The following is an 18,577-nucleotide window of genomic DNA, read 5'->3' on the forward strand; positions in this document are numbered from 1 at the left end:
TCTATTTGGAGAAGTCATGCTTAAAAGTGACTTTAAGATACAGTTAGGATAATATGATAGACTTAACAAAGAATTATCCAAAGTCTTCCAAGAGACTCTGGCATTGGTGGTGTGTCATAAATATAAAAATGAAAAAAGATTTAAGAAATAACGAACATTCTCAGTGGCAACAAATGCAAAAAGATAGGCATCAAAGATAGAGGTTGAAAATAAAGTATCTTCTAGAAGGAAAGAAATGTTGGACATGTACCTTGATACACTGATTTTGTTATTTACCTATAAATTTTTATGTAGTCACTTCTTGTGGATTTAAATATCTTTATAAAATTTTTTTAAATCAATAAGGAATTAAATTTGATGATGGTCAAATTCACTTCCATTTCCTATAGAATTTTGAATCTCAAACAGCTACTTAGTAACTTATAAAGTTCAATAAGTACTATTGAATTAAGTGGGCATAACTGTTGAATTATTAGAAGGAGCTGACCCGCAAGCTTACACCTGACCATAAGTTAATGAAGATGAAACACAGACTAGATTAAAATGGCAGCAGGGACCGATGCTGTGGAAAAGTCCAAAGCAACAGTGAGAATATGACTCAATGGTTGGTGACTGAGGTGAACTGGTGCTGTACTTTGGCATAGACACTGGAACAGAAGCAGGTGGAAGAGCCACAATTTTATTTCACAGAGTCTAGAATAAACTGAACCAGCAGAGTGGCCCTGGGTAGCTTCACTGCCAATATCCCAATTCATGGTCACTAAAAAGGCTCTCCAAAATGCTCTGAATAATATTCTAGGAAGATAAATGCAAGACTGCAATTCTGAAAACAGCAACAGAAAAAGTCACAAAGCAAGACAAGTGGATAAGCAAAGGGTAAAGATAACAATCCTAACAAGAGGAAAATAATATGAGAAGGAAAGCCAATACATATTACATCGCTAAACTTCAATATAAATCATCTTAGTTCACAAATCAAAAAAAAATCAGATTGTGGGCTGGGGATTTAGCTCAGCGGCATAAGCGCCTGCCTTGCAAGCAGGCAGTTGTGAGTTCGATCCCCGGTACTGATAAAAAGACAAAAAAAAAATAACCAGATTGACAAAATAGATCAAGAAATGAGACACAGCAATAAGCTGTATGAAACAAACACATTTAACTCAAAAAGAAATTCATAGACCAAAAGTCAAAAGATGGACGACAACACACCATGCAACAGAAACCCAGAAATAAAGCAAGGGCAGCTATTCTGTTTTCAGAAAGTGTGAGCTTCAAAATAAGGCTGATCATAAAAGACAAAAAAGGTACTGTATCCTTGTTAAGGAAAAACTCCAAGAAGAAGAGATCACAATCATAATTATATATGCACCAAATATTAGTGTGTGTAACTATATAAAACAAATATTAATGGACAAGAAAAATCAAGTAAACATTTACACAGCTGTGATGCAGGATCTTAATACTCCAGTGCCACAACCATATAGATCAGCTTGACAAAAAAGTCAGCAAGGAATATCAGAACTAATCCTGAGAATAAATGGACTTAGTAGATGTCTCAGAGTCTCCCACCTCATAATATCAGAATATGTATTCTTCTCAGGTGCATATGGGACATTTTCCAAAACAGACCATATATTAGCCTATAGAGCATGCTTAAACCAAGGAAAAGGAATTGAAACCCATATACATATATATATATATATATATATATATATATATATATATATATTCTGACCATAGTATAATGAAAGTGGAAATCAAAAGAAACACAAAACCTACATAAACACATGGAAATTAGATAACACCCTCCTGAACAATCAGTGGGTCACAGAGAAAAATAAAGAAGAAATTAAACAGCATCTACAGTTAAGTGATAATTGCAACACAACATACTGGGTCCTATGAGATCGAATAAAAGCAGTCATGAGAGGGAAATATACAGCAGTGATTCTTCACATCAGGAAAATAGAATGAGTTTAAACAAATAGTGCTTAACATCAAATTTTGAGAAAAAGAAGAACAAATTAAACCCAAAATTTGTGCAAGGGAGAAAATTATAGAAAGAAGAGGAGAAAGTAATACAATTGAGACCAAGAAAGCAATAAAAAGAATCAGTGTATAAACAAATGGTTCTTTGAAAGATTACATAAAATTGATAAACCCCTAGCCAACCTTATCCAAAAGAGAAGAGAGATGGTGAAATCACAATTGGTCCTGAGGAAATCCAGAAAATCATCAATATCTAGCTTAAGAAACTATATGCTAATAAAATGGAAAACACAGAAGAAATGGACACATTTTCAGGTACATATGAAAAGCCAAAACTGAACCAAGAAGATATAAAAGTTCTAAATAACCTAATACCAGTCAATTAAATTGAAAATATAATTTAAAACTTACCAACTAACGAGTTCAACAAAGTATTTAGAAAAAATCTAATGTCACTACTTCTCAAACTCTTCAATGAAATTTAAAGAAAGCAGTACTTCCCCCAGTAATTTCTGGAAGCACACAGTACCCTGATACCAAAACCAGAGAAGGATCCAACCAAAAAAGAGGACTGCAGACCAATCTATTTTTTGAGATCGATGCAAACATTGTGGAAATCAGCGTGGAGATTTCTCATACTAGGAATAGGACTTCTCAAACTAGGAATAGAGATCCCATTTTACCCAGCTATTCCCTTTCTGTGTATCTTCTGGAAAGAGTTAAAACCAGAGTGATATATGAAGACTCATAGCAGGACAATTTGTAATAGCTAAATCTTGGAATCAATCCATATACCCGTTAACCCAGTAAGGGATGAAAAAAGACGTGGGTTTTTATAAATATATAAAATGGAGTAATCGCCACAAAGAAGGATAAATGAGACAGTTCTAGGTAAATGGATCCACCTTAAGGCTATGCTTGTAAATGAAATAAGTTGGTCACATGTGTAAAAATCCCATTGTCTCCCTGGTATGAGAAACTGAAAAAGTAAATAAGCACCTAAATGTACAATAGATATTGTTCAAAAGGAAAGAGGTACTAGTGAAAATAAGGGAGAAAAGAAGGAAGAGAAAAGAAAAAAAGATTAAAGAAAGAATAAATTGGAAACAAAGCTTTGTAAATAAGGAGTGAAAGAGGGATTGAAGGGGAGGGAGGGGGTGAGGAAAAAAAGAGTAATCAAAATACATCATTGAGATGCAAGTTTCCAATGATGAATATAAATTTTATGTATGTCCAAACTATACCAATAAACTTAATCTTAAAAATTAAAATATAGTTTAGAAAGAGTGGGGTAAAATAATGAGGAACCTAGGTAATTTTGTCTCCCCTCAAGAAGAGCCCCACGTGCCTGGTGCACTTGGACTTTATTCACACAGTTACAGGGATGAGAAATAAGAGTAGATCAGGATTCATCTGTCTCCCCCCATCCGTGATCCATACTTGAGTGAACGACAGGACCTCAGCTGTCTTAATTTTCCCTGCAGTGTGACAGCCCACACTCATGCCGCTTTTCTCTCTACAACCCAAAGGAGAGATCAGTTAGGCCTTAATCATCCTACATGGCTCCCACAAATTATGATTATTAGGTTACTCACGAGCCTGGTGAAATTTATCAGTCAAGGAGAAGTAGGATATTGAGATTGTCCTGGCTTTTCCTAGCTGAAAAGAGGGAAACTTCCATATCAGGTTTCATTACACTCTGTCATAGCAGGTTGCTGTGCTCTTCTGTTATTTTAAGGTTGCTTTCAGCAATTGTGCCCTGAAGATAGTGCCCACATGGGAACATAAACATCCCCAGACAGGCTTCCAGGAGACACAGGTTTCGATTTGTCTCCTTCCTCCCTTCACTCTCCTCACTCTTTTGGATCCTATTGTCTTCTTGAATGTAGAAGTTCCCTCATGGTAATAGTACAACTTCCATTTCTTGTCACTCAAGAATCCCGTCTTATTCATTTCAAATAGTTGCATAGGTTTAAATGCCATCTACATGCTCTTGATACCCAAAGTCCTGGATACTCAGATGAACTCCCAGTGCGTACTTGTCATGTATAATAGGAGTGTCAAACAATTCAAAATGATTTTGATTCATATTCCTGCTAATCTGTTCTCTCTCCATTTTGTTCCATATAAATCAATAGCATCACTGTCTACACAACTTAACTACTGAAAAGATTAAATATAAACACTATTTTCTCCTTTACTGTAGTGCTTTGTAAATCCTGCAGGCTTCATCTATTACAGTAGATTCTACACCTGTGCACTTTGCTTGGTCTCTATTTTGCCTTAGTTGAAGTCATCACAGTCCATTGGCAGTTGCTCAACAATGTCTTCCTAAAAGAGTTCTCTTCCCCTTGTTCTGTACTTGATCTTAGCCAAAAGACAGAAGAAATCTGATCTCCTCTTGCTCTGATACGATTAGCTATTTATCCCAGTGTGCAGACTGACTTCCATACACGTGAAGCAGATGGCAACACGTTTCCACACAGGTGCATTTGATTTGTTTTGGCCTACATTTCAGCCCCATTAGAAACTTCCCTCTTATACTCCCTCTAACCTCACCATAGTGACCTCCCTGCTGCCCTTACCATGATCCAAAATCTATAGGGCCAATTACCTGTTATCAAAGCTTGTGAATTTTTTTTGTCAAACCAGCATGACCTATTTTATCATTTAATCTCACCTTAAATGGTAATTTGCCAATGTAGTCATTTTGTATACCCAAACTGTACCCGTAAACTGAAACCTAAAAAGTTTTTAACTTGTCAAAGAACTTACCAATTTAAGTGACATGCAGCCAAACCATAATATAATCCCACATATTTTGTTTCATTTTGAAAATGCATTTATTGCCTTTTGAACCTTTCTTGTTTGTGCTGCAGTGTACTTCATTGTGGTCTGTTTCCACTCCCCAAAATAAAAGCTCCTTAAGTGGTAGACTATGCTACATAATGTGTTACTCCTCACACTACATAAAATCTAGAATACCTGTAATAACATGTCTATAATAACAATTTTTAAATTTTGCCATTGTGGATGTGTGTATGCATCTTCACTGAAAAAAAAAAAAACGGGGTCAGGCCACATTCCTAAGAGAAGAAGAACTAGCATTACCATTTTATATTGTTAATTTTAATAATTAATCTATAAATTATACATAGTGTTCATCAACAATAGCATAGGGATTTTGACAAAGTTGAAAACTGGAGAGAACTTAGGGAATTGAGAAAATTGTGTAAATGAACTTATTGCTTGCCTCTCCTACACAACACCTTTTCTGATTAACCTTTTCATTCACAATTTTCAATTTAAAAGCCACCTTCTCAAGAGTGATTTCTGTATGCTTTTTGAAAGTCTGTAATAATGTGATTGCATTTTTCTGTTGCAATTATTTTACTATGGTCAGTACTGATCTAATCGACCAGTTCAAGAGCCTTTTATTAATAGATAAACTTTGAGACATCTAGGAAATCTTTTCTGAAAAGTATCTTTTATTAACCACTTCTGATAAAGTTTTATTCAAGTTTATCTCCTGAATCTCTGGCTCTTGCTACATTGTGCTTGATTTGTTACTCTTGTCTACCTTGAATTGCTGCCATCTCCAGCATGGTGTCCTGCATTCATTCTCAGTCTTTCTGTTGCAGAATTACACTGGTATCTTTTAATAATATGCAGTGTATGTGTGTGTGTGTGTGTGTGTGTGTGTGTGTGTGTGTGTGTGTGCTCCATCTTCACCATTCTTATGGTCTTATGGTTACAGGACCCGATACCTTCATTTAGAAAAAAATATCCAAACTCTTGGCATTAAGGTTAAAACTTGTGATATATATCGTCATATTTATTAAATGGCAATTACACTCATTTGAATTAAGATCTAAATGAATTTCTCTAGCTCATATCTCTTAAATTCCAACATTACTAAGTGAAAATTTAAGACATTATTTCTTAAGTAACAATGACTAATAGATTCTTCATTGCCATGGAATTTGCAATCTAATGAAGAATTCAGCCTAAAACAAATAGTTTCACACTTCATTTATGGGAAAGATTATCCTAGTCCTAAAAATATAGAAATTTTATTATATAAAGAATCATCTGTTCAATGATCCAAAAAAACTCTGTGATATCATTTCCTATCTTATACAGTTTGCAGTATCATTGTTGGAATGTCCACTTTACAAGCTTTAATTTTGTGACTTGAACAATTATTTCTAAGATGACAATATGTAATCCATTAACTAGTGATTTCCTACAGTTTATTTTTTTTCTGTAAATCTGTATAACTTGTACCCTTTCTCTGCTTTTTTTTTTCTTTTCTCCTTAAATAAAATTTAAAAAAATAAAAAGAATCATCTGGGGCCAGAAATTTAGAGTAACAGCATAAACAATTTCCTGGAAACTGCAACGTCATGAGTTTGATCTCCAGTACAGAAAAAAAAAAAAAAAAAAGAATAGAAAAGAAAAAGATAAAGAATTATCTGGAATTATCTTACATGAGAATTGTTGAGGTCAACTATCCTACATCATTCCGTAGAGAGAAACATTTTCAGTAACCACAATGGCCGCAATTTAGAAATTCCAATCTATGTTATATAGTTTAAATGATTTATCAGGATGAAAGATAAAGTCAACTGGAACTCCATTTTCTATTCCCATTTTTAATAGTCATCCAACTTTCAGCAGTTTTTCTTAGAATTCCACATTGGATAGATTCTTTAGACCGAAGAAGAATCTGAATTAAGGGTACTTCTCAATGTATACCTTCAATCTTGCTCTTCCTAACTTTTTTCTTAACTTTACATGTACTTTTAAAATGTTTATTAATTTTCCATCTACTCTTTAGATCATAGTTTTTTTTAAATTCTATGTATACTCTTAGAGAAAAATTCTGTCACTTGTTATTTCTTGAATTCACTCTTTTCATTTTCACAAGTTGTAAATACGCTGGAAGTATATGTGTTCAAAGGATATTTGACATATTCAGTAAGAATGAATGATATTATTTCATTGCTAGAAATATATTCTTACATTTATAATAATTTGTTGCTGATTTTATTTGTTCTTTGAATCTTTGACATTTTACTATATGCCTACATTTGAAAATGTCAACACTTACTTGTATGGGCTAGGAGAGAAGTGACTGCTTCCCACTTCTTTTTTCATTTTCTTTCCTTCATCCTTCCCATCTTTATTCTCCCCTTTTTGATTCCTTCATTGTTTTCCCTCTTTGTTTCCTTTCTCCCCCACTGCCTTTTTAAAAGTTTTCTTTCCTTTAATCTCTTCATTCTGTATAACAAAATGTTTTGCTTTGAATAGGAAATATACAGAAGAGATCTAAGAAAAACTACAAGAAGAAAAATGGGGCAATAGCATACACTTTGGAAACTTCTTCAGGAAAATTCCTTCTGTCCATTTACCAAGATTGTCATATTTCTCCCAGATCATCATCAGCCCAAACTATGTTGCAGCTACTCTCTTTAGAGCTGCTTTGACATCTTTGTTCCTCAGACTGTAAATGATGGGGTTCAGCATGGGTGTCACTGCTGAGTAGAACACAGATATCATTTTATCCCTTTCATTCATTATCTTGGAGTTTGGTCTCATATAGGCAAATATGGCTGAGCCATAGAAGAGAATAACGACAATGAGATGGGAACCACAGGTAGGGAAGACCTTGAGCCTTCCCTCTCCAGACTGCATCTGGATCACAGTGGAGATGATATTCCAGTAGGAGATGAAGATGAGGGACACAGGAGCCAGCAGGATTACCACACCCATTGCAAAGATGGCCATTTCTGTCCTGTAAGTGTCTGCTGAAGCCAGCTTCAAAAGGGCAGGAGGCTCACAGAAAAAGTGGTTAATGACATTGTTTCCTTGGTAAGGAAGATGCAGTGTAAATGTGGTGTCCACCAGGGACACAAGGGCTCCACTGGCCCAGGACCCTACAGCTAGCTGGACACATACACCGTGTGTCATGATGGTGGAGTAGTGCAATGGCTTGCACACAGCCACATACCTGTCATAAGACATCACCGCCAGAAGTGCACACTCTGTACACCCAACCAGAAGTAAAACAACTATCTGTGTTGAGCATCCCACAAAGGAAATGGTTTTCCTCTTCACCAGGAAGTGGACTAGCACTTGGGGCACTGTGGTGGTGGAAAAGCAGAGATCCGCAAAGGACAGGTTCCTAAGGAAAAAGTACATGGGTGTGTGGAGTCTGGAATCTGTGTGGATGAGCATGATCATCAGCAGGTTTCCCAGCACAGTAAGCAAATAGATGGCCAGAAACAGGACGAAGAGCAGAAATTGAGTCTGTGGATCCTGTGAGAGGCCCACAAAGATAAATTCTACCACAGAGGTTTGGTTCTTCTCTCCCATGAGTGTTTACTCCTAATTAAGGCCAGCAACCAAAAAAAAAAAAAAAAAGTGTGACTTTTTCACAACCTGTGTGACTTGGCCATTTTATTTAGCACTACATAACACTGTGGTCTTGATTTCTTTTAACAGCTTCAATATCATGGCTGACAAGTTTAAGTAGTTGCTATCATTTCCTATTTGAATATTTTACTAGCACCAGTAGGAGGAGGATCTTTCTAGGTTCTTGTATCACCAATCTTCAGCTGGACTACCCAATGACATGTAATCAAAAAGACTATAAAGCACCTACTGATACAAACAGATTGTGTTTCTCTAAGTCATTTAGTTTTATGGTGAGATTTTTGTGGTATTTTTGGTGGATGATTTTTTCTTATATTTACAAGACAATTCTACAGTCACCAGTCTGAGCAATGAATGTAAAGTCTAGGCAAAGATAGAAGTAGTGCTCTTGTTCTTTTCAAAACTTTGTTTCCAATAAAAAGAAAGTTCTTATGGAATTAAATAAAAATTAAAAAGACTGGGAAATATTCTCAAACTGTCTCCTGTGAGTTGTCTTCATTCCTTTTGTATCCTGTAACTTGTTTTTCTTCCTCCTCAAAACTGCTGGAAGTGAAGGGTAAAGATTTTTAAAGTTCTCACTGTTTAATCTCACACATCTGCTCTGAAAACAAGCCCACATTCCTTCTCCATTTCCAGAGTTTTAGAGTCAATCAAGTTGGCGGAGTTATCAATACGTACCAAGATAAGAGTGAGACATATTTAAAACTTATTTTTTCACTATTCTGTGGTCCTTAGCCAACAAACAGTATGAAATATGGAGAAATAAATATTGAGAGAACTGGCAAACATTATTTGTGGATAATTTGATTGTATGCTTTAAAAAATCAGAGTGTGTTCTATCCTATTAAAACTAGTCAGATGCAAAAGTAGTAAATTTTTTATTCTGTTGTATACCAAAAGTAACTAAATTGAAATTTCAGCAAAAATCATTCACAAAAGGACCAATGTTCAAACTTGATAGTTTTAAGGAATTTCTATGTATTTTAAGAAATGAGAGAAATGACTTTCATTTGTTAGAAATAATGAGGAAAAATAAAGTTCAATCTTTTGATAAAGAAGTTGTTAAAAAAACAGAACACAAGAGTATTGTGTTGTCTTTTAATTTGAAGACAACCATGAAAAACAATGTCTGCATAAATGAGTGGGCATTTTGATTTTATGAATAGAATAATGAAGTCTTATACAGAAATTCGGTGAAATTCCAAGCAGGTTCTCAGAGAATTTTGGTAAGGGATTTAGCACATTCTTTCTAATTTCATCTAAGTGAGTAATTTAATGATATACAGTGTGGTGTAGGCTTTTCCTGCGTGAGCCTTGAGGTCAGGAGGAGCATGGCCTTCTCTCCTTGCCATGGCTTGTGCTTGCCCCCTTATGTCAGTGAGCTGTCCAGCTAAAATGTCACTTTGTCTGTTACCTTCAAGGCTCCCATTTGACCAGATGTTGTGAACTTTGTTCACATCACCTTGCCTACAAACAAAAAGCAGTCTATGCTGTCAGCAAATTAGAAAATCAACAGACCAGTGCCCAGTCTTGGATGACTGCCAGAACTGTGACTCGAGTTCCCAGAGTTCATGGTGGTGGACACACCTTTCCAGCCAGAGTGCTTTGGAAACAAGTATTGAGAAGGTTGCATATTTGCACCAACCCAAATCTGGTGCTGTTGGCAACGCAAAGTGTACACAACTCAGAAGCAATATGCCATCTTCTCTGCCTTGGCTGCCTCAGCCCTGCCAGTGCTGCTCCTGTGGAAAGGTCATCGAATGGAGGAAGTTCCTGAACTGCCTTTGATGGTGGAAGATAAAGTTGAAGGTTATAAGAAAACTAAGGAGGCAGTTGTGCTTCTGAAGAAACGTAAGGCCCAGAATGATTACAAAAAGTTCTATGTCTCTCAGCCAATGAGGGCTGGCAAGAGCAAGGAGGGAACCCACTGTAGGATCCAAAGCAAGGATTTTGCATCATCTATAATGAAGACAATGGCATCATCAAGGTCTTCAGAAATATCCCGGGCACTACTCTGCTTAAAGTAAGCAACTGAATATTGTGAAATTTGCCCCTTGTGGGCATGTGAGGTGCTTCTGCATTTGGACTGAGAGTGCTTTCTGGAAGTTAGATGTGTTGTAGGGTACTTGGCGTAAAGCTGCTACCCTCAAGAGTCACTATAACCTTCCTATGCACAAGATAAGCAATGCAGACCTGAGAAAATCATGAGGAGCCTAGACAAATAAAGAACCCTGCAAGCACCTTGCATGAAAATTCACCATAGGGTCCTGAAAAAGAATCCTCTGAAGAATTTGAGGATCTTGCCCATATGCAAAGACCATGCCCTGGAACACCCTTCTTCACCAGACCAGGAATCACAAAATCCGTGTGACTAAAGAGGCTGCACAGGAAGCCAAATTGGAAAAGAATCGAGTTGCCAGGAAGAAGCTTGTGGAAAAGAAGAAAGGAAATAAGGCTGCTGGTACTAAGAAACACGTTGAAGAAGCCTTTGGATAGAAAGACTGAGAAATCTGAAGAAAAGAAACCTGCTGAAGAAAAGAAGCCTGCCACATAAATTCTCAAAATCTCTATTCCATACAGGTGACATACATTTGGACAGCTTATTTTAAATTAAGACCTGGTCAAAGAGGCAGTGAGGGGGAAAAAAAGCATGTGGAAAAGTAAAAGAAGGGAGTGGAAGAAACATTACCTTCCAGATATGAATTACATCATATTTTAATATAATGTACATCAAGCAGGCATAAAAAATTGACAAATATATTACAGTGCTGAGACATATCATACTCTACAAGGGCATTTATTAAGGAATTAAAAACACATCACAAGTAACTATATTGCTTAAAATATATATTTATATACACATATAAGCAAGAATTTACTTTGAATATATTAACAATACAATTTACTTGTTCTATTTTTTGTGAGCAAATTTAGCTTGGTACGTGCTTTATAGAAAATAGTATCGGGGATTCTAAAGTTGAAAATAGAACTACCATAATGACCCAGAAATCTCTCTTTGGGTATATACTCCAAAGAGATCAAACTCCCTCGTAAAGATATCTGTATTCCCATGTTCATTGCAGCACTATTTACAATAGTCAAGACAGAAACAATCTAAATGTCTGTCAGTGGGTGAATGGATAAAGAAACTGATGTGTGTATGTGTGTGTGATATTAGCTCTAAAATGGAATAACATCTTACTCTCTGTCACAGTTGAAAGAGCTTAAAAGATATGCTATAAGGATAACGAGACCACCAAAAAATACTGGCATGATTCACTTACATGTGAAATACAAAAGAAACACTCAAATTATGGCTAATAAATTAACAATATATTGTATGCAAAAAGAGTAGAATTTAGCTGCTCTTGCTCTAAAAAGAAAAAAGTGACTATACAAGATGATGCATATGTTAATTACCTCACAATAGTTATCTTTTTGAAATCCGTGTGTATCCAACAGTATGATATTGTAGGCTTTATGAATACCAAATAAAATTTATTTTAAGAAATTTTATATTTTATGATTCAGAGTAGGTTATTATTATACTATTTTCCCCTCGTTTTTTGTACAAGGGATCAAACTCACGACCTCACACTTGCCAGGTAGGCACTTATGCCACTAAGCTCAACCACTGGCCCTTGTTTCCTTTCTTTCCAGCCAAACTTTGAGTAGTAAAAGGTCTCTCAAAAATACACCAAACAAAATGTTAACAAACATGAGAACTCAAAATAACTGACACTGATAGAGTACAAGCCATCATAAACACAATAAAAATGTAAATAAATGGATATGGGAAGATATTGGCAAAAAACTAATAAATTTTAAATTTTTCTAATAATCAGTGCTTTAAATCAATTCTAAAATGTAATCCATTAGTAATTATGCAAAATTTTAAGTCCCTACTCACAAAATAGTTAAAACTCAAACATGAAAAAAGTATGTTTATTAAAATAACAATTTGGTATATTTCAATAAAAATAATTTTAAAAGTTGGTAAACTTCATTACAGAATAACTTCAAAACTTGATATAACAAGATTATTATTGTTAATTGAAAAAATGGCATCACAAATAAGTATATTACTTAAAATATATATGTAATCCAAACTAAGTTAAAATTAGATGCCTTGATCATATTGATGTGATGTTTTGAAGTTTAAAATATGGAAATGAAGTTTAAAATATGAAAATGAAGTTTTTGTGTCACTGGAGATACAAATTATTAAAATCTGCAAGAGATGTATGTTGCCCAAATATATAAAATGTGCTAAAATGAAGAATATACTTTGATACAGTAAAATCAATCATATTTATAATAAAAGTTATTTTCTTTCAAAACAATACAGTATGGCCAAAAATTTCACAAGATGTTTTAGTACTATACTAACAATAATCATAAATATTTGATGAGGGAAACTATCATTAAATACATCACATTCAAAGGATGCAATACTGAGTTATCACTAAAAATGACAAATATATATAGCCCAACAATATTTGAAAAATATCTAAGACATGGATGTGGGTTATAAAATGTTTTACCTTATTAAAAAAAGGGAAGAAAAAGCTCAAATTCATGCAATAAGAAATGAAAAAGGAGAAATCACTACAGACCCAATAGAAATACAGAAGATCATCAACACCTACTTCGAAAACCTCTACTCTCAAAAGTTTGATAACACAGAAGAAATAGACAGATTCTTAGAAGCATATGAAGTGCCAAAGCTAGATCAAGAGGATGTAAAACTGTTGAATAACCCAATCTCTGTTAATGAAATTGAAAATGTAATTAAGTCCTTACCCACCAAGAAGAGCCCAGGCCCAGATGGATTCACTGCAGAATTCTACAAGAAATACAAAGAAGACCTAATGCCGACACTCCTCAAACTGTTCAATGAAATTGAAAGGGAAGCAATCCTTCCTAAGTCGTTCCTGGAAGCAAATATTACTCTAGTACCAAAACCTGAGAAAGACCCAACTAAAAAAGAGAACTATAGACCGATCTCCCTAATGAACACAGATGCAAAAATCCTCAATAAAATATTGGCAAATAGGATCCAGCAAATCATCAAGAAGATTATACACCATGACCAAGTGGGATTCATCCCAGGAATGCAAGGATGGTTCAACATACGCAAATCAATAAATGTAATCTACCATATCAATAAAGCCAAAAATAAGAATCACATGATCATTTCTATAGATGCAGAAAAAGCCTTCGATAAGGTCCAACATTTATTCATGATAAAAACTCTACAGAAAATTGGAATAGATGGTCTTTACCTCAATATAATAAAGGCCATTTATGACAAACCAACAGCCAGCATCATTCTAAATGGCCAAAAATTGAAAGCCTTTACTTTAAAATCAGGCACAAGACAAGGATGTCCTTTATCACCACTCCTATTTAATATAGTACTGGAAGTACTAGCCAGAGCAATTAGGCAAGAAAGAGAAATAAAAGGGGTAAAGATAGGAAAAGAAGAAGTTAAGTTATCATTGTTTGCAGATGACATGATACTCTACATAGAAGACCCCCTAAACTCCATTGAAATACTCTTAGATACAATAAATAAATTCAGTAATGTGGCTGGATACAAAATCAATAATCAGAAATCAATAGCATTCCTATACACGAACAACAAAATTACAGAGAGGGAAATAAGAGAAACTGGACTATTCACATTAGCAAGCAAAAAAATGAAATATTTAGGAATTACTCTTACGAAAGAAGTGAAAGACTTATACAGTGAAAACTATAATACACTGAAAAAGGAAATTGAAGATGATCTCAGAAAATGGAAAGACATCCCTTGCTCATGGATAGGAAGAACAAACATTGTGAAGATGGCCATTCTCCCAAAACTCTTATACAGATTCAATGCAATCCCAATAGAAATACCATCAACATACCTTATAGATCTAGAGAAATCACTCCTAAATTTCATCTGGAACCAGAAGAGACCTAGAATCGCAAAGGCAATTCTAAGCAGCAAAGGCAAAGCAGGAGGCATCACAATCCCTGACTTGAAATTATACTACAAAGCAACAGTAGTAAAATCAACATGGTATTGGAATCAAAACAGAGGTGAAGATCAATGGAATAGATTAGAAGATACAACCACAACTACAAACACACTCAACCACCTTATCTTTGATAAAGGAGCCAAGCAGGTTCACTGGAAGAACGACAGTCTCTTTAATAAATGGTGCTGGAAAAACTGGCTCTCCATTTCCCGAAAACTAAAGCTAGACCCATGTCTATCACCATGTACTAAATTAAAATCTAAATGGGTCAAAGATCTGAATATTAAAACAGAAACACTAAATCTATTGGAAGACAAAGTGGGTAGAAACCTTGGAGACATAGGAGTAGGTAGAGAATTCATGAACAGGACTCAAACCGCACGGGAAACACTTCCCAGAATCAATAACTGGGACCACATCTTATTAAAAAGTTTCTGCATGTCAAAAGAAATCTCCAGCATAGTGAAAAGAAAACCCACAAACTGGGAAAAGATTTTAGTGAACTCTCTCTCAGACAAGGGACTCTTGTCTAAAACATATAAAGAATTAAAAAAACTCAGACCTCCAAAATTCAAAGATCCAATCCAAAAATGGGCATCTGAGATGAATACGCAATTCTCAGATGAAGAAATGCAAATGGCAAATAAATATATGAAAACATGCTCATCATCATTGGTCATCAGAGAAATGCAAATTAAAACCACACTGAGATTCCATCTCACTCCTGAAAGAATGGCCAGGATCAAGAAAACCAACAACAACAAATGCTGGAGAGGATGTGGGGAAAAAGGAACTCTCCTGCACTGTTGGTGGGAGTGTAGACTGGTACAGCCTTTGTGGAGGTCTGTCTGGAGGTTTCTCAAAAAGTTGGGATTGGAAATCCCATTTACTCCAGCTATTCCACTTCTAGGCATATTCCCAGAAGAACTGAAAGCATCATACCACAGTGATTTATGTGCACCTATGTTTATAGCAGCACAATTTGTAATCGCCAGATCTTGGAAACAACCCAAGTGTCCATCAACTGAGGAATGGATAAAAAAGTTGTGGTATTTCTATACAATGGAATATTATTCAGCTATAAAGAAGGATCACATTGAGATATTTATCAATAAATGGGCGCAGCTTGAGACCATACTCATAAGTGAAATAAATCAATCTCGCATGTATGAATACCGAATAGTTTCCCTAATGTAAGTAATGATTCAAATATATGAAAATATGTGGCAATCATGATTCCCCATTATGTGGCCTTGAAGCCTTATAAAATTTTCACTTATTAATTAGAAAGGCTTTATTCCGGGCTTCTTGATATGGAAATATTTGAAGCTATAGTATATGAAGTTTTATCCAAATATCTCAAGGAAAAAGACAGACACTATGGTAAATATTATTCTTTTAAAAAATTATTTAGTTATTTCTTATGTTTATTTTAATTAAGGGAAAAATTTAAAAAATTAGGATATATAATAGTAACTCTTTTCGATTTCCTATTAACTTGTTTTGAAGTCCTGTAATGCTCCCACGATCTTGTTTTGACTGATTAGACTCTGTTCCATTCTGTGGGATAGTATCAGGTCCGAGGGTATAGGCAATTACTTTGAAGGCAGTAAGATTCACTAAGATGCCCATTCTGGTTTGACTATTGTCTCCTTTGGAAGTCCTGTAATGTTTACAATGTCTAAGTTTTATTGGTCTTGTTCTCTACTGTTTTGTCCAACTTTATAATATCTAATGAGATAGACAAATCTTTTTAAGGAAACAAGAGACAACGTTGATAACTATTGTTAATAACCGTATACTCTGTTCTACATCATGTGCTAAGTCTATCCTTGGTTTTCACTGACAGCTTTGTTCTGCCATATTTGACTTTATTCTCCCCCCCCCAAAGTAATAAGAACTAAGGAGTAATAAAATCTAAAATGTGTAAATTTTGTTGTAAAAAGAGAGGAAGGGGAAAAAAGAGCTCTAACAGATATAACAGCAAGTGTGTATCTGGATGTTGAATAGCTGACTATATTAATGTTTTTGGATCATTGAACACAGCTGTTTGTAGTCTCTCTGTTTGAATGTCTACTTTGTATTCTTTGATACTGTGATTTGAGCAACTATTTCCAAGATGATAATATGTAATCTATTAACAGGTGATTTCTTACTGTTATGCTTTTTTTTGTAGTTCTGTATTATATGTAACCTTACACTGCTTTGTTTTGTTTTGTGTTTTTCTCTTTTTCCTCTTAAATAAAAAAAAGTTTTACACTGTAATTCTTATTATAATATTTGCCTTTTCAAGTTTACATGTGCATTTTTCTGAATGATGGAATTACAAGAGATTTTCTCTTCTCATCTTTGTATGAATACAGCTTGCAAATTCTGTTAGGAAAGGCACATTGTTTGTAATCAGACAATACACAATTTTTCACCTTCATAGTCTAGACTCAGTTTGATTCTTTACTGTTGTCTCTTCCGTCTTTACATTCTCTGTATTTCTATTCAGAATAGTATAACATCTTTTCCTAAAGCTGATATACACTGGAGGACTTGTATTAAGCTTTTTGTTGGCATTATCTTGTCCAATTTTCAGAAGATGTTAATCTCGACAGAAAATTAAACCAAGCCTTAAAGTGATTTATTAAATATCCCAGGGAATTCCTTTCTCCAGATCCAGCCCCATGCTGTTAAACTCTACACATGTAGCATTTGTGAAAACCTGATGATATTGAAACAAGAGTTAATGATAGAATAGAGCAAAAGCAAATCCAAATAAACTTGTTCTATTGTACACTAACCCCAGATACTTGATAGCTATCTAGAGGCTTTTATTTTGTTTGTTTTTTTACTATACTTTATTTAACTATATTATCAAACTTTCTACTTTAGAAAGGAAAACAAAACCAAATATGCAACAATAATAAAGGTAGCACATGGAGGTGGATGCGACACTAATGAATGTGCACTGACAGCTCATTGGAGAAATCAAATTTAATGTGCATATATTAGAATATCACTCAGCCTTTAAGCAGCCCGAAATTCCATTATAAATTTGACAGTCAGTGACTCTTGGGTGTATTTTACAAAATGAAATAAATCTGTTAAAATACATATGATTATTATTATATGAGGTGGCTAAAATAATCAGTCATAAAACAGAAAGTACAGTGGTGGTTATGCAGAAGGAGGTAGGTGGAATTTTGTTAAATGGGTACAGAGTTTTAGATTTTGAAAATAAAAAGTTCCTAGAGATCTGTCACACAACAGAAATATTGCTAAAATAATCTTAAAACGTACCGTTAAAATGGTAAAGATAAGTATTACTTTACTGCAATTGCAAAAATGATTTTTGTTCCAAAATGAAGGGTAAATGTATACAGCTTCTCTTGATTCTTTTATCATACCATTTATCTAATTTTATTTATGATTTTACTATTGGATTTATGGTTTTATTGTTGAATTTATCCAGTATACATTCAATGCTTACTTTTTCTGCTTTGTATCATATCATTGACTCCATAAATGTTTTCAATTTCAGTTTCCACAATTTTTAACCATGATTTTATCAAACTGAGAATCTTTTCTTATTCTATATCACCTTCAACCACTATGGCATTTGGTATATCAATTACTATTTCTTAACAGATTACCTTTCAGTGATTATAAAGCACTTGTCTTACAGGTTTACTTGTGTTCTGCATTTTAATCATGATTTCTATACCATATGCCCAAATTCCCAGTTCTGTTTCTTCATATACTTCTCTATATTCCATGTAGAAGAACAAATCGCAAAAAATGATACTATTAGAAAATTATGAATCTACCTCACCTTTTCTTATTTTAAATACCAAGGTATAATTGAAATATAAACATTGCATACGTTTAAGGTATACAGCTTGATAATTCGATATAAATACACTGGGAAATGATCATCATAATCAAGCCAATTAATACATTAATCACGTCTACACAGTAACTATTTTTTTCTCTGTGGTGAGAGAATTTAAGATCTATTCTCTACAGGTTTAAAGTATACTTTATATCATTATCAACTACAGTCAATATACTATATACTAGATATTAAAATATATCTTGCATAACTGAAAATATATGCTATTTGATAAACATTA

At 34.4% G+C, this 18,577-nt stretch overlaps 1 protein-coding gene and 1 pseudogene across 1 annotated transcript; one reads left to right on the forward strand and one right to left on the reverse strand.

Moving 5' to 3' along the window:
• Positions 1–7,443: 7,443 nt before the first annotated feature.
• LOC100720481 (olfactory receptor 2D3-like) lies at positions 7,444–8,367 on the reverse strand. Its single transcript, XM_003462454.2, has one exon. The coding sequence runs from the start codon at positions 8,365–8,367 to the stop codon at positions 7,444–7,446; it is 924 nt and encodes a 307-aa protein (XP_003462502.2).
• A 25-nt stretch (positions 8,368–8,392) lies between these two features.
• Positions 8,393–11,329, forward strand: LOC100720202 (large ribosomal subunit protein uL4-like; annotated as a pseudogene).
• The last annotated feature ends 7,248 nt before the right edge of the window (positions 11,330–18,577 follow it).

The sequence above is a fragment of the Cavia porcellus genome, unplaced genomic scaffold (genome assembly GCF_034190915.1).
Source record: "Cavia porcellus strain 051 isolate PalLab524CR breed Dunkin Hartley unplaced genomic scaffold, mCavPor4.1 scaffold_9, whole genome shotgun sequence".
Taxonomy (NCBI): Eukaryota; Metazoa; Chordata; class Mammalia; order Rodentia; family Caviidae; genus Cavia; species Cavia porcellus.

Coding starts and splice junctions, on each gene's coding strand:
- LOC100720481 (XM_003462454.2), bottom strand. CDS start 8,367: ATGGGAGAGAAGAACCAAACCTCTGTGGTAGAATTTATCTTTGTGGGC.